The sequence below is a fragment of the Citrus sinensis genome, chromosome 4, assembly GCF_022201045.2.
Source record: "Citrus sinensis cultivar Valencia sweet orange chromosome 4, DVS_A1.0, whole genome shotgun sequence".
In the NCBI taxonomy this organism is placed as follows: domain Eukaryota; kingdom Viridiplantae; phylum Streptophyta; class Magnoliopsida; order Sapindales; family Rutaceae; genus Citrus; species Citrus sinensis.
In genome coordinates, this window is record NC_068559.1 from 3,673,180 (window position 1) to 3,687,148 (window position 13,969).

General features: G+C 34.9%; 3 protein-coding genes and 1 long non-coding RNA gene across 4 annotated transcripts; 2 read left to right on the forward strand and 2 right to left on the reverse strand.

The window, feature by feature from the left end:
- The first annotated feature begins 799 nt into the window (after window positions 1-799).
- LOC107177997 (serine/threonine-protein kinase/endoribonuclease IRE1-like) lies at window positions 800-1,830 on the forward strand. The gene is made up of 4 exons (XM_052439341.1): window positions 800-1,077; window positions 1,176-1,312; window positions 1,393-1,637; window positions 1,750-1,830. Exons 1-4 carry the CDS (start codon window positions 800-802, stop codon window positions 1,828-1,830), a joined length of 741 nt encoding a protein of 246 aa, XP_052295301.1.
- A 6,482-nt stretch (window positions 1,831-8,312) lies between these two features.
- On the forward strand, window positions 8,313-8,765 carry LOC127901762 (uncharacterized). Its single transcript, XM_052439342.1, has one exon. The coding sequence runs from the start codon at window positions 8,313-8,315 to the stop codon at window positions 8,763-8,765; it is 453 nt and encodes a 150-aa protein (XP_052295302.1).
- A 1,450-nt stretch (window positions 8,766-10,215) lies between these two features.
- LOC102622691 (uncharacterized) lies at window positions 10,216-11,389 on the reverse strand. The gene is made up of 5 exons (XR_008054351.1): window positions 11,156-11,389; window positions 10,963-11,067; window positions 10,676-10,879; window positions 10,420-10,590; window positions 10,216-10,334 (listed from the first exon to the last, which is right to left on the reverse strand). It is a non-coding gene; the product is annotated as an uncharacterized LOC102622691 (long non-coding RNA).
- A 96-nt stretch (window positions 11,390-11,485) lies between these two features.
- Window positions 11,486-12,154, reverse strand: LOC107177996 (uncharacterized). The gene has a single exon (XM_015532613.3). It carries the CDS (start codon window positions 12,152-12,154, stop codon window positions 11,486-11,488), a length of 669 nt encoding a protein of 222 aa, XP_015388099.2.
- Window positions 12,155-13,969: the final 1,815 nt, after the last annotated feature.

Below are 13,969 nucleotides of genomic sequence, written 5' to 3' on the forward strand. Positions count from 1 at the left end.
ATCAAGAAACAATTAATAATTCACAAAATAAATCAATAACATATTCACTGATATCTAAAACTCCATTGTTTATGCTGAATAAGATCACCCAAAAAATATATATTCTTTAAAGATACATAGGTTTACATTTTAGTAATCCTAAAAGATGAACACCTAAAGTGAACCTGTGTTAAAAGAAAAAAAAACAATAATGATTTATGATATGAACAGATATAAAACTAAAAAAAAAACGTGTACAAACTCATTAAAAGTTATTTTACAATTGGTCTACAAATATGCAACACACAAAAATAGAAAATCAAGAATTACTAAAAAAATGATAAACTCAACAAACAATTGGGTTAGTGAGGTAAACATTTTCTTTGGATCTTTATGCAAAATAAGTATAATAAGGCTCATTACTTTTAAAGATATAAGCTTCCTCACTTCTTTGAAAGTCTCTGGCGGTCGAGAAATGTTTTTGTTGTTTTCCATTAAAATGTTTCTCTACCACTCAGAATCATTATTGCCTTCATAAGGATGTTGGCCACCAGAAATGTAGTAAAATTGAGCACAAAAATTCACCATAAGTCTTTAAAATGCAAATTTCAAAAATTCATAGAAGGGTTAAATTTCTGGATCTAGAATAAAAATTATGGAGTATTAAATATCAGTTATTTTGTTTATTGATTTAATTTATGAATTAGTGATATATGTTTATTTTCATCAATTATCTTTGTATTACAGAGTTTCTGTGATGAAACATTGCGATTATACTGTTTTTGAGATATGTTTAAGATATGGGAGTCGTGGGTCAACCATGCGGAAAGACACACATGAGAGGCGTAGAGCGGTTGTGAAGCTATTTTCAGAACATGATAATGAAGTGAGAGTGCTAGCTCTTCAAAATTTGAAACAAATAAATTCTGATTATGTTGTTCGCTATTTTAAAACAGAAAGAATGGATGAGAGTTTGATGGTTTTCATGGAGCATCGCAGTGGAAGCGTTGTGGATTACTTAACTTTTAAGAAAAATCCTAACATGTTCAAGAAGTTTGCTCACTATGACTTCTCAACTGAATCAAAAAGGCTGATAAAGTAATTATAATCTAATTTTTCCTTTTGTCTTTTCTTCTCAGAGTTGTTACAAGATTGTAATTTTAATAAATTAATCACCAACTGGCATGGCTGTCTAGGGATATGATTAAGGGGTTGTATGTGCTACATGGTCAGAATTGTGTACATGGCGATATTAGGCCGAATAATATCCTAATTGCGCATAGAGAAAGTCATCGTGCAAAAGTTGATAAGTGTATAACTTCTTTTGGAGTTGGTAAGTAATCTGTATTTTTAGAGTTTCTTGTGTATAAAAACGTTATGTTTCAGCTTATTTTTTATTTTTATTTTTTTTAGGCACACAAGGTTGGCGATCGTCTGAATTCAATCCGGGACCAATAAGGGCAGCTGAAGATATTTTCAGTCTGAGGTTGGTAATTTTTTACTACATTTCTGGTGGCCAACATCCCTATGCAGGCAACGATGATTATGAGCATGAGAGAAACATTTTGATAGACAACAACAAAAATATTTTTCTACCAGAAGAGGCTTCAAAAGAAGTAACGGATCTCATGACTCCTCAAGCAAGCAACCTCATTGAGGTTATATTATGCAGAGATCCAAGAAAAATGTTTACTTTCACTGTTTGTTTAGTTTATAATTTTTTTTTGGGTAATTTTGGATTTCTTATTTCTGTTTGTTTTATATTTGCAGGCCAACTACAAAAGCTCTTTTGAAACATCCTTTTTTTTGTCAACCAAGAAGGCTATGGAATGGACTTTGTTCAAACCCTGAGCAACATACTTTTTACTAGTCAAGTAAAATATCAAGTGGATGCAAAAATATATCTGATTCAAACGTTACTTGATTTGAGTAAATTGCATGGCGAATTGCTGGACGACATTTGGCATATATCTAACAATAATCCTCCAAGAACCAGGCACTTGTTGTTGGAGATCGACAACACAGCTGATCACTTGTACAACTATCGCCCTAGCCTTTTTGGTATATTTGAGGAAAGAGTGTGTGATTACTACTTTACGAAGCTACTGCGTCTCCTAACTGAACTGTATTGGGTGGTTTGGGCTGATAAAGACACGAGAGAGCAATAACATATTCACTAGTATTTAAAACTCCATTGTTTGTGCTGAATAAGATTACCCAAATACATGTATTCTTTAACGATATTTAGGTTTACATTTTAGTGATCCTAAAAGATGAACACCTGAAGTGAACATGTGTTAAAAGAAAAAAAAATAATAACGATATATGATCTGAAAAGATATAAAACTAAAACAAACAAATGTGACAAACTCATTAAAAGTTATTTTACAGTTGGTCTACAAATATACAACACACAAAAATAGAAAATCAAGAATTACTAAAAAAAATGATAAACTCAACAAACAATTGGGTTAGTGAGATAAACATTTTCTTTGGATCTTTATGCAAAATAAGCATAACAAGGCTCATTACTTTTAAAGATATAAGCTTCCTCACTTCTTTGAAAGTCTCTGGCGATAGAGAAATGTTTTTGTTGTTTTCCCTTAAAATGTTTCTCTACCACTCAGAATCATTATTGCCTTACTAAGAATGTTGGCCACCAGAGATGTAGTAAAATTGAACACAAAAATTCACCATAAGTTTTTAAAATGCGAATACAAAAATTCGTAAAAGGGTTAAATTTCTGGATCTAGAATAAAAATTATGGAGTATTAAATATCAGTTATTTTGTTTATTGATTTATTTTGTGAATTAGTGATATATGTTTATTTTCGTCAATTATCTTTGTATTATAGAATTTCTGTGATGAAACATTGTGATTATACTGTTTTTGAAATATGTTTGAGATATGAGAGTTGTGGCTCAACCATGCAGAAAGGCACACATGATGGGTGTAGAGCGGCTGTGAAGCTATTTCCAGAACATGATAATGAAGTGAGAGTGCTAGCTCTTCAAAATTTGAAACAAATAAATTCTGATTATGTTGTTCGCTATTTTAAAACAGAAAGAATGGATGAGAGTTTGATGGTTTTCATGGAGCATCGCAGTGGAAGCGTTGTGGATTACTTAACTTTTAAGAAAAATCCTAACACGTTCAAGAAGTTTGCTCACTGTGACTTCTCAATTGAATCAAAAAGGCTGATAAAGTAATTATAATCTAATTTTTCCTGTCGTCTTTTCTTCTCAGAGTTGTTACAAGATTGTAATTTTAATAAATTAATCACCAACTGGCATGGCTGTCTAGGGATATGATTAAGGGGTTGTAGGTGCTACATGGTCAGAATTGTGTACATGGCGATATTAGGCCGAATAATATCCTAATTGCGCATAAAGAAAGACAACGTGCAAAAGTTGATAAGTGTATAACTTCTTTTGGAGTTGGTAAGTAATATGTATTTTTAGAGTTTCTTGGGTATAAAAACGTTATGTTTCAGCTTATTTTTTATTCTTTTTTTTAGGCACACAAGGTTGGCAATTGCCTGAATTCAATCCGGGACCAATAAAGGCAGCTGAAGATATTTTTAGTCTGAGGTTGGTAATTTTTTACTACATTTCTGGTGGCCAACATCCTTATGCAGGCAACGATGATTATGAGCATGAGAGAAACATTTTGACAGACAATAACAAAAATATTTTTCTGCCAGAAGAGACTTCAAAAGAAGTAAGTGATCTCATGACCCCAGAAGCAAGGAACCTCATTGAGGTTATGTTATGCAGAGATCCAAGGAAAATGTTTACTTTCACTGTTTGTTTAGTTTATAATTTTTTTTTGGGTAATTTTGGATTTCTTATTTCTGTTTGTTTTATATTTGTAGGCCAACTACAAAAGCTCTTTTGAAACATCTTTTTTTTTTGTCATCCAAGAAGGCTATGGAATGGACTTTGTTCAAACCCTGAGCAACATGCTTTTTACTAGTCAAGTGAAATATCAAGTGGAGGCAAAAATAGATCTGATTCAAACGTTACTTGATTTGAGTAAATTGCATGGCGAATGGCTGGACGACATTTGGCATATATCTACCGCGTCTCCTAACTGAACTGTATGGGGTGTTTGGGCTGATAAAGACATAAGAGAGCAATAACATATTCACTAGTATTTAAAACTCCATTGTTTGTGCTGAATAAGATTACCGAGAGACATGTATTCTTTAACGATATATAGGTTTACATTTTAGTGATCCTAAAAGATTAAAACCTGAAGTGAACCTGTGTTAAAAGAAAAAAACAAGAACGATATATCATCTGAAAAGATATAAAACTAAAACAAACAAATGTGACAAACTCATTAAAAGTTATTTTACAGTTGGTCTACAAATATACAACACACAAAAATAGAAAATCAAGAATTACTAAAAAAAATGATAAACTCAACAAACAATTGGGTTAGTGAGGTAAACATTTTCTTTGGATCTTTATGCAAAATAAGCATAACAAGGCTCATTACTTTTAAAGATATAAGCTTTCTCACTTCTTTGAAAGTCTCTGGCGATAGAGAAATGTTTTTGTTGTTTTCCCTTAAAATGTTTCTCTACCACTCAGAATCATTATTGCCTTCATAAGGATGTTGGCCACCAGAAATGTAGTAAAATTGAGCACAAAAATTCACTATAAGTCTTTAAAATGCGAATACAAAAATACAAAATTCGTGAAAAGGTCAAATTTCTTGATCTATAATGAAAAATTATTTTACTATAAAAAAAATTAAGATTAAAGAATAATAATAATCAAAATTAATTGCAAATATCTCTTACTACTGTTATTGGGTCCGGATTAAATTCAATTGATTGCCAAACACATGTGCTTACAATAAAGAACAAAAAGTAAGAGCTAACACGTAATGTATTTATAACTAAGAAACTCTAATAGTACAAATTACTTTACCATCTCCAAAAAAAGTTATACTCATGTCAATTTTTAGACGCCACCTTTCTCTATGTGCAATTAGTACATTATTGCATATGAGGTCATCATTTACACATTTTTCATCAGTTATTACATAAATCCCCTCGATTATATCCTACAAAGCGATGCCAATTGACAATTAATTTATTTAAAGGTGCAATTTTGCAACAACTCTAAAAAGAAAAATTAGATTATACTTATTTTATTAGTCTTTTTGATTCAACAGAGAAATCACAATCTTTAAACTCCTTGAACAACATGGACAACTTCGGTTTGTTTGGATTTTTCTTAAAAGCTAAATAATTTACAAGGTTGTCAATGCAATGCTCCATTAACACCAACAAACTCACTTTTTCTACCAGAACCACACGTGAAAGTTCCCCTACAAGTGGCTCGTCTGTGATAACTTGTTTGGATTTGCGTGAACTAGCGGACTCCATTTCTTTATTTTTATACTAAAGTAACGAATAATGTAGTTAGGGTTTTTTTTATATAAAGTAAAGATTTTGCACGTTTCAGTGGATTATTTTTTCGAAAAATTTCTTCACAACTACTTACAACTCTCTTGTACGCCGCTCTGCACAACTGATCTACGACTACCATAACACAAACATATCTTCAAGATAATATACATCATGATGTTCAATTATAGAAACATAATAATACAAAGATAATTGATGAAAATTAATAAACAATCACTAATTCACAAAATAAATAAATATACACATTAGTTGGTCTATGCTTTATGTTGAATAAGATCACCTATAAACATGTACTCTTTAGTAATATGGGAAATTTACGAAAATAACCATTAATATTTTATTATTTTCGCAATTAATCCTCTCAACTTTTTTCTATCAACATTAGCCAAACACAAGCCTTTCTTCCCAAATTACCCTTCTTTACAGAACAAAACCAACATTGTTTCTCCCATATCGCCAAACCAAAAGCAGCTTTTCACTCTTGAATCATCAGCCAACGGCGACCGCAAAAGACAACGATAAAAGTGATATCCGATCATAATCTATCCAGATCCAACACAAATCGACATCACTTAGTGGTATGAATTATTTTCTGAACTTACTGAACTGAGTCGGGTGACAGGTTGCCTGTCGCACCCACCTGGAGATTCATTAAAACTGTATTATTTTAATATGACTCAAATAAATTTTTTTTATAATTTCAGGCTTAATGGATTCAGTTGTACTTGAATTGTGTTACGATGGTTGGTGGGAGACATTAGAGAATGGCCGTATGGAGTACGTGAATAGTAAAAATCGAGCTTTTTTGGTTGGAAAAAATTATCTGTTTGATCAGTTATTGGCAAGAGTATACGAGGTGTTACAAATAAACCCTAATGACTATAGTATCACAATGAAGACAACATTGAGGTCTAGTAACACATTATATCGTATATGTGCAATGCCCATGGATATATGTGACGATGAAATGGTGAGGGTTGTGTTGCATATGGCATCTGACGTAGTTAATTTTGGATGCATTCCTATATTCGTGACCACATCACCTTGAGTTCCGAGCGAAGGTATTGAGCCACATGTCGATACAGAAACTTCGTTTAGAGCAAATATGTCTAGCCCCGATAATGATGAAGAGGTGTTGCCAAGGACAATATCGCTGCAGCAATATTACTCTCCAATCCACGACAATTATGACAACGATGATGATAATGGCGTTACGTTACAGGATGTTGGAGCAACGGTATTTTCAATAACGTCGTTGGAGCAACGATATTCTCCGTATTACAACAATGATTTTCGGGCAATGATGATTTTCATAATGAGACAGAGGGGGATAATGTTTGTGCAGAACCTTCTAATAATACGAGGCGAGGCACTCGTTTCAATAATGATGGTGATGATGGAGGAGTCGGTCCTTCGAATGTTCCGTCGTTTCAACATGAGGATGAGTGTGAAGACAATACTCCTGTGAATAACAGAGGCAATAGACCTATTCCTTCTATGGTTCGATCGAGAAAGAGAATTGACCCCCTTATAAGTCTTGCTCCAACTTTGCCTTCGAACATGGTTGCTCCAAGCTTTGTTAGCAGTTGTGACTCAGATGATATCAGCGTGGGTAAGCTATTTGCTGAGAAAAATGAGCTTATATTACAACTATGCAAGGTGGCCTTTAGAGATAAGTTTGATTTCAAGATTGCACGGTCTACTACGACACGTTTCGAGGCTCACTGTTGTTCAGAATCATGTAAATGGCGTATTCGAGCAACTAGAAGTTCGAACGAGCAAAATGTTCCTTGGGTGGTGAAGAGAATTGATAATGTACACACTTGTCATAATGAGGTATTGGTTGATGGACGTCATCAAGTAAGGAGCCGGGTTGTCGGTCATATTATCGCAGAAAAATATATTCAAGATAAGAGGATTTATACTCCCAATGACATAAGAGCAGATATGCAACAAGAATACAATGTTCAGTTAACATACCAGCAGGCATATAGGGCGAGAGAAGTTGGTCTTGAAATAGTTCGCGGCAACCCTGCAGAGTCATACAACTTGCTCCCTAAATATTCTCACGTACTAACTACAACGAATGAGGGTACAATCACTCACCTCGAGCAGGATGGAGATGGTAATTTCTTGTACTATTTTGTAGCACTCAGATATTCCATCAAGGGGTTTATGCAGTACATTCGGTCTGTCATTGCTGTAGATGGTACTCATCTGAAGGGACTATATCGTGGAAGCATGTTCGTGACAACATGTCTTGATGGTAACAATCAATTGTATCCGTTAGCCATTGGGATCATGGATTCAGAAAACAATGATGCTTGGGAATGGTTTATGATGAAGTTACACGCAGTGATTGGTGATAGACCTGAGTTGGTAATTATCCCTGATCGATGCACTGCCATAAGGAGAGCCGTTCTTAAAGTATTTCACAATGCAACTCATGGCGTTTGTTTTTACTACGTCAAAGGTAACATTAAGTCACAATTTAGAATGTCCAAAGCTCTTTGGGATAAATTTGAGCCTGCCTTTATTAATGCAGCAAAAGCATATGGCCACGAGGAATTTAAGAGACAACTTAAAGGGTTGTGGATGATCCACTCGGGTGCGGCTGATTACCTAGAAAATAATGTCGGTACGTGTAATTGGGCAAGGTCTCAGTTTGAAGGTAGGAGGTATAACATTCTTACCACCAACATCGCAGAGAGTGTTAATGCTTTCATGAGGGAACCTTAAAAATTTCATGTTACTCATCTTGTTGATCACTTTAGGAAAACATTGCAGCAATGGTTTTATGATAGAAAAATTGTGGCTGAATCAATGACTACTCGGCTAACAACATGAGCGAATGAAATAGTCACTGAGAGGAGAACTATAGCTGAAAGAATGATAGTTCGGCCGGTGTCTCCGCATCACTTTCAAGTTATAGGCGGTGGGCTTAAGGAAGGGTTGGTTGACTTGCAAAAGAGAACTTGCTCCTGCAGAGTGTTTCAGCTTGATCAGCTTGTGTGTGCTCATGCAATTGCGGCGTGTCTAACACACCGGGTGGATTTTATTAACTTTTGCTCGGACTTTTACACTACAGAATTGTTGGCGATAGCTTATGCACAACCAGTGGAGTCAGTTGGTGATGTGGCTGATTGGGAAGTTCTAGATGAAATTCAGGAGATGCAAGTATACCCACCAGTTGAGGCACCACCACCTGGCCGTCGTAAAGAGCTCAGAATACCCTCGGCTGGCAAGGACATTGACCGGCGGACTGTAAGATGCGGCCGGTGTCATGAACTAGGCCATAATCGTAAGCGATGTAAGAATCTTATTGCGTCGACTCGAAGTTAGTTGTATTTTGTGTGTTATTCGTTGGTTAAAACTATTATTGTTTTTGTGTTTCGTTGGTTAAAACTGTTATTGTTTTTTGTGTATTGTACACTTATATTTCAGAAAACTTTATTTTATTTTAAAGTTCAAAATGTGAGGCATTAAAATTATATAAACTTAAGTGCGCAAATTAAAAAAAATCAAATTTCAACATTAAAATTACTACATAGGTCTACAATATAATATCGTCATTAAATATATCAACGACAATCTTCTTTCTAAAGTACTCGACATGACTAGCGTTAAACTCCAATATAAGCCCGAACATTAAATACATCGTAACCATCAATACAAAAACACCGCAATCGCCAGTGCCTCTTTCTTGTTGCGGCACGCTCTTAACTGCAATAACTTTCCACGGGTCTTCACTCCACAACTCGGGTCGGATATTGTAGAAGCCAACATATTCCAACCATCGAGGGAATATAACTTCAAGTGGCTTGAATTTCAACTTGTACCTTTTGTCGTCGCGAAATGTGAGTAATGAGTCATAAATCCAAACTTTATTTTTCCGAAAGTGAACTCGTGCTAGTACCCAATGCGCGCCGTCCAAGTTAACAGGGATAAATAACTGCATATAAAAATTAAAAAACATGTTCGTTATATATGCAATTGAAATACAACAAAGAAAAAGCAACAACTCGAATATTTTCATTATAGAGCACGTGAAATGTAATAAAATACATACCATATCGACATCCGTCATTGATTTGGACATTGTGTGTTGTCGCCCATAAAGATAACTATTCAAGCGGTCGTCGAATACTAATGAATCGACCGCACAATCCCCGTTGTTCCATAACTGATTCAAGAACACCTAGTACATAGATAACCAAGAAATGCATAAATGAACAACACTTAAAGGCAATAATTAAAAATCAAATTAAATAGTATTTATAAGTTTTGTCGGCACGTTACCCAAAAAAATGTGTCAGTATGTGTGACACGTTGGAGTAAGGCATTTGGATACTGCCGTTGTTTCTCGCTAATCAAGCGGAGATACTCGTGAATATGCTGTATAAAAAAAAATATTACAATTTAAAAAAAAATTATACACAAATCCACAACAGAATACACCACGAGGAAAATATAAATCCCTCATCGCCTAGCCATCCCATCGAAGATATATTCAAAATTATTTGAAAGAATGACCGCGGGTACTGGACTCTCCGGCGAACTTTGCTATCACCAGTGAACCATTCGATCAAACTCAGCAAACAGACTAGAGTCCTCCAATCCTCTCAGTGGATTTACATCCACACTCGTACTCATGTCAATCGCATGCTCCATGATTTGGGGTCGCGATAAAGGCCGGACGTTCTGTCCTCGCCTGACCGGAGGAATCATGTAAGGACTGTTATAAACATACGATGGTATGTACGCGCGGCCGAACTTACTAACCCCCGGAGGCGCCTCTGTGAACACCTGCACGCTCTCCCCACTAACATTCCCGTAGAAACTATACAATGACGTGGGCGTAGACAAATTTTCATTGCCCACGTCAGTATACACTCCATAGTCATCCGGGGCCTGTACATTCGCCAAAAAGAACATATTAAATAACTATCAAATTAAAAGTTAAACGAACATAATTATTAAATTTAAATTAGCTTACCGCATACGAGCGTGCAGTGGGAGAATCCTTATTTGGACGCTTAGAAAATGTGTCGATGAAGCCAACAAAGGTTTCTTTAAAATCTTTTAATTCTGACTTTATTTCATACACGTTACGATCAATCTTATCCAGCCGTCGTCGTACGTAATCATTAAACTGTTTTGTCCTCGACTATTACAAAAGGAAAAAATAAATTTAGAATAACAATAAAAAAATAATAATTTATAAAGGAAAAATATCATATATTATTTATAACCTCAGAATCCCGTGCGTCATCAGAGTTGTCTGTTTGCTGCTGGTGGTCATCAACAGCCACCTCATCCTCAAAAGTGTCATGACCCACCTCATCCTCAAAAGTGTCATGATGCTACTCTGGTATTGGGTTTGGTATGTCATCATGATCGTCATGCTCGTTTGATTGCCTTGTAACCGACGGCATCGCGTTGATTGAGGGTTGGTGCTGTATAAAGTATCATTTAAAATTAGTAAATGAAAAGTCAAAAATTTCGATTAACAAATTTTTTGTACTTAGAGTATACCGACCTTATGAACCCAGTCTGGAATGCTTGGCAAGTAATCCTTCACAGAGAGCCAATATTTTCTGCTACTCTCCTTTGAATTTAGCTCAAGAGTTTGTAAAACGTCCCCCTGCCATAAATTCAATTGAAAATTTTAAGTAAGTATACATTTCTTAAATTTAGTAAAGTTAAAAAAATAAGTAATACATATTACTTACAAGACGAGATTCGTCGTTGAAGAACGAATAAACCTCCGCAAAGTTGATTCTCGAAGACGCCATGGGCTTCCATTGCAGAATGCAGGGAATCTTATTCTTCATTTTGACGACCCATGTTGATGGCAACCCTCCGATTGCTTCGTAAATCCAAGCCTACAACAACCAAAGTGAAAAATCAAATAAAACAACTATCAAATATTTAATACTATAAAACTTATTAATAAACAAAAAAAAAAGCTCCTGAACCCCAGACGTAAAGCCGTAAAGATTGTATTTTTTAATATTATGATCTGGATTTTTCAACCGAGTCTTCTTAAATTTCTCGTCTTTCTAGAATAGTGCATTGTCAAGACTCTCGTAAATCATTTCCCACGACAATAGACCCCATGGATGCTTTCGGAAGTACTGGATATCATCAACTTGGTCAAGCCAATCGAAATTAATTTGACAGTGATTTTTTCTTGCATTCAGTACTCTGTCCGCAAAATAAAACAGCGCAATCTTTAATGCGTCCATATCGTCCATTTCCTCGAATTTCAACTCCTTAAATACTGCATCGAATTGCTTCACATTAATCTTACGATGCACCCCACCAAAATACGTATTCCGTAGCCTCTGCTCCATTTCATCATTTTCTTGATTGGTATCAACACCAAATGAAAGTCCAGTAACCAAGCACCATTCAACAATTGACAAGCGAATCAAATGCTTACCAATTTGAAACCATAATTGATCCTCACGGCTATCTTCTTCATGGGCCACTTGCTGCAGTAAAAGATTGTGCAAAATTACCCCACTAAATGGAAAACTTCGACACTCCAAAAAATGCCCAAATATATCCTTTTTGAACATACTCAACTGCCGCTTTGTTAATTTTTTCTCGATGGCTTTTACGACCGAAGATAACATACACATGCTCAAAATTCGACCAGGAAAGTGATCAGCATAACGAAAATACATCTTGCCTACTTCAATATCCGGTGATTCTGATTTCGCCATGTATCTGTAATATTTATAAAATTATTACATTACATTTACAGAAAAAAAATTGACTCGTTAAAAAAAACTCTAATTTTTGGTGCAACAGCGCCTGCTGTCACACCAAATATGGTGCGACAGCAAGCCGTGCATGGGCGCACGCTGCTGCCTAGCGATGGACGCGCGCGCGCCCTGCGCCCCTCCCTCCCCACCCCCAAAATTAAGCGCAATCACTCCAAAATCGAAAACAATACTCCCAAACACCACCAACCACCACAAACATCATCACCACCACTATTATTCTCAAGCTATAACTATTATTATTCTAAAATCTCATTTTAAATTAATGAAAATAAGAAAAATAACTAACCTAGGTTTTGTTGAAGGTTGTAGATCGTAGATCGGATGTCGGTGAGAGATGGAGCCGCCGCCGACGAGGGTTGATGTCGTCGCCTATGATGGGAGTTGGATCGGTTTGGGAGAGATGAGTGAAAAAGAGTGTTAGGGGAGAGATGAGGGAGGGGTATTTTGGTCTCAAATGTTGTTTTATGGCTAATGTTGATAGAAATATTTTTGGGGGGTTAAGATGAAAAAAAGCAAAAATTTTTTGGTTATTACTGTAAATTTTCCTAGTAATATAGGTCTACATTTTAGTGATCCTAAATGATGAACACTTGAGGTTGGGCTGAGTGAACCTGTGTAATGCACAAACAGAATTTATCTCAAGGGCAATAAGGCATTATATATCTTTCACTAGAATTTTTGCAGGATTTAAGATCACAAAATCCGTCTAACATATTGTAATGTACAAACAGTTATGCAAGAAGTGAAGATAGATCAGCTTGTCTTTGGAAGATTAATAAAGGAAAATTATGTCATAGTTTTCTTGGTATATAGTACATATAAAAGATATTAATTGCATAATAATTTGGCTTGAGCTGTTTACTCTTCCATTTTTTTATGATTGTTAGCTGTAAATTTTTCTTATTAATTCCATATTTGTTAGCTGCATAATATTTTTTTCATTTGAACTTTTTTAATTTCTCTTTAGGTCAGCTGAATGGAGTTTTTGCTTTGGCTTTTAGTAAAGGTGGATCTCTACTTGCTCACAGTGGGTTTGACGGGTCTGTCTTCTACTGGGACTCTGTAATTTTTTAATTAAAAAGGAAAATTTAGCTTATCAATGGGGACATTGAGGTGAAACTATTTGATTTCTTTTTTAGTGATCAAGTTATTCTCTTTTATTTTTTTTAAACACTTATAACTAAACATATGGTTTTCTCTCAGTATTAAGTTGGCACTCAACAAGCCATGTAATATTAGGTGGTCAAGAGATTGTATGGCTTACACATATGATACTGCAGGAAAGGTTTAATTTTAACATTTTTGTAGGTTATAGCAGTAGAATGACATGTGGTGATTTTACGCCTGATAGTATTCATAAATCTATCATTTTCTTCTACCTCGTTTTTTAGGCTTCAACTATATTTGTTTTATTTATATATTTTGTAATTTTATATTGACTGTTGTTTGTTTAAGGTAACGCAATTTGTGCATGTTCTGATGATACATCATTAAGGATTTTGAATTTTGGAAGCATGAAAGAAAGAAAGGTCAAAAAAGGTATAATTATAGATTTTGATTTGCAATTTCTCTATTTGTTTTCCCTAAGTCACTGAAGTTGAGATTTGAACTCAAAGAAATGAGTGGATAAGGAATTTTAAAATTCGAAATTAAATATATGATGGTTGCTTTTAATTAATTCTCAAGCTTTTTCACCTTCTTCTCTTTTCCCAATCTTTTTAAACATCGTCATTATATTTTTCTTATATCTTG